This window comes from Mandrillus leucophaeus, unplaced genomic scaffold (assembly GCF_000951045.1).
Source record: "Mandrillus leucophaeus isolate KB7577 unplaced genomic scaffold, Mleu.le_1.0 Scaffold273, whole genome shotgun sequence".
Lineage (NCBI taxonomy): Eukaryota > Metazoa > Chordata > Mammalia > Primates > Cercopithecidae > Mandrillus > Mandrillus leucophaeus.
The window spans coordinates 1,156,616-1,159,225 of record NW_012102843.1 but is presented as its reverse complement, the minus strand read 5'-3'; the positions used below and the strand labels follow the sequence as shown (position 1 = coordinate 1,159,225).

At 36.9% G+C, this 2,610-nt stretch overlaps 1 protein-coding gene across 1 annotated transcript in view; it reads left to right on the top strand.

The window, feature by feature from the left end:
- Positions 1-2,610, top strand: part of ATM (ATM serine/threonine kinase) — a 178,344-nt gene that overhangs the window by 56,367 nt on the left and 119,367 nt on the right. The window contains exons 14-15 of the mRNA XM_011984759.1: positions 951-1,076; positions 2,471-2,560. Coding sequence (XP_011840149.1) covers positions 951-1,076; positions 2,471-2,560 — 216 coding nt within the window. The remainder of the gene's footprint in view (positions 1-950; positions 1,077-2,470; positions 2,561-2,610) is intronic.

Genomic DNA, 2,610 nt, shown 5'->3' with positions numbered 1-2,610 from the left:
AATGATTTATAATCCTTTGGGTATATACCCAGTAATGGGATTGCTGAGTCAAATGATATTTCTAGTTCTAGATCCTTGAGGAATCGCCACACTGTCTTCCACAATGGTTGAAATAATTTACACTCCCACCAACAGTGTAAAAGCATTCCTGTTTCTCCTCATCCTCTCCAACATCTGTTGTTTCCTGACTTTTTAGTGATCGCCATTAAAAAGTCAGGAAACTTGAGACAGAGTCTTGCTCTGCTTCCAGACTGGAGTGCAGTGGCGCGATCTCGGCTCACTGCAACCTCTGACTCCCTGGTTCAAGCGATTCTCCTGCCTCAGCCTCCCAAGTAGCTGGGATTACAGGTGCACACCACCATGCCCAGCTAATTTTTGTATTTTTAGTAGAGATGGGGTTTCACCATGTTGGTCAGGATGATGTTGATCTCCTGACTTCGTGATCTGCCTGCCTTGGCCTCCCAAAGTGCTGGGATTACAGTCATGAGCCACCGCGCCCAGCCTATGTATTCTTAAAATTTGAAATTACTGTAAGCCAACTATAAATAATAGTAAGTGAAGTAATATCACATTAAAATTTAATCTCATTAAAATACTGATTTTTGTCTGTCTTTTTAGAAGTTTTCCCTTTGATCAGTTATATTGAAGAATCTTTGATTAAGGGTGTTAATCAAGTAGGCTGTAAGAATGAAACTCTTATCTCTTGGTAGTACTCTGTCACTGGTATGATTTGCAGGAACAGAGTATAAGATTTGCCGTTTTAAAAAATTGTTAATGATTTTTGCTTATGCTGTGTGACTACGTGGAACTTCTAAGAACATTTCATTTTTTCTCTTAAGTGCACTTTGTTTTTTATTTTATAGTATGTCCAAGATCAAAGTACACTTTAAAAAGCAATACTAAACTATAACTTTAACTGGAATTTGCATTTTTTCTTCTATTCATAATAGTCTCTAATGCAGTGTGCAGGAGAAAGTATCACTCTGTTTAAAAATAAGACAAATGAGGAATTCAGAATTGGTTCCTTGAGAAATATGATGCATTTATTTACACGTTGCTTGAGCAACTGTACCAAGGTAAGATTTTCTTCTTCTCGTTTTGTTTTGTGAGATAGGATCTTTCTCTGTCACCCAGGCTGCAGTGCAGTGAGATTGTCACAACTCACTGTAGCCTTGACCTCCTGCTTTCCAGCAATTCTCCTGCCTCAACCTCCCAAGTAATTGGGACTACAGTCATGTACCACCTAGCTAAAATTTTCTTTTTACTTGAAATTGTAGCCTATGCAGGGGACTGATTACTGGTTGGTGTTACTGTTTTGGTGTCCACTCGTAAGTTTATTTTTTACTTTTATGTTTATTCTTTTTTTTTGATGCAGTCTCTCGCTCTTTTACCCAGAGCGAGTGATCACATCACTGCGTGGATCGCAGTGATGTGATCACAACTCACAGCAGCTTTGACCTCATGGGCTCAAGTGATCCTCCCACCTCAGCCTCCTTAGTAGCTGGGATTACAAGTGTATACCACCATGCCTGGTTGATTTTTGTATTTTTGTATTTTTTTGTATTGATGGGGTTTTACACATTGCCCCGGCTAGTCTTAAACCCTGGGCTCAAGTGATCCTTCCACCATGGCGTCTCAAAGTGCTGTGATTACAGGTTTGAGCTACCATATCTGGTCACATTCATAAGTTACACAAACCGATTTAAAATTAAATTGAATGGTACATAAAGGTAATATCCAGACGAATAAGCAATAGGAATCTGAGTTTCTCATGAAACTAATTTTATCATTTCAGGAAGTTTTCTGAGATTGTCTTACAACTTTTATATACAACCATAAAGATGACTCTTTTATTCCTAGGATATTTTCATTCATTTAATAAAAATTTTTTGACCTGAGCTATGTGGTATGCATAGCAGGGCTAGTGAGCAGCACAACAATAACTCCAGCACATACTTTACTTTCTTTTGCTCAGATCATCTTACATAACATTTGGTAGAAAGAGTGCTACTGTGTGTAATCTTTATTTTTATCTGCAGCAGCCTGTGGGGTAGCCAAGCCAGGCCCCAGAGTATTGATAATAATTGGAAATATATTTGAAACCCAGTATTAGGTACATGGCCATATATCAATATTATCAACGTATTTCTTGGTTTTGTAATGTGTTTTTCCTCCCTTTTGGTGTAAGTGGGGAAGGAGAAAAGTAGAAGAATAAACTCTAACCTATAATTATAGCTTACTTATGTTTAGGGTCAATAGCTGTTACTTTAATGTTGTTAAAGCACAATGAAAGATGCACAGTACAGTTATTATTACTCTAAGAAAAGATGTATTTTTGAAGCAGTGTATATCTTGGCCCTGATAGTAAACTATTTATCTACATTGCATTCAAGATAGAGAAAACATTATCTGCCAAGAATAATTGTTTTTATTTCTTTGTTGCTTTGTTCTTTGTTTGTCTTAATTGCAGAAGAGTCCAAATAAGATTGCATCTGGCTTTTTCCTGCGATTGTTAACATCAAAGCTAATGAATGACATTGCAGATATTTGTAAAAGTTTCGTAAGTATGCTTCCTTTTTTTCTTACCATATTTTGATTCTAATAGGCATA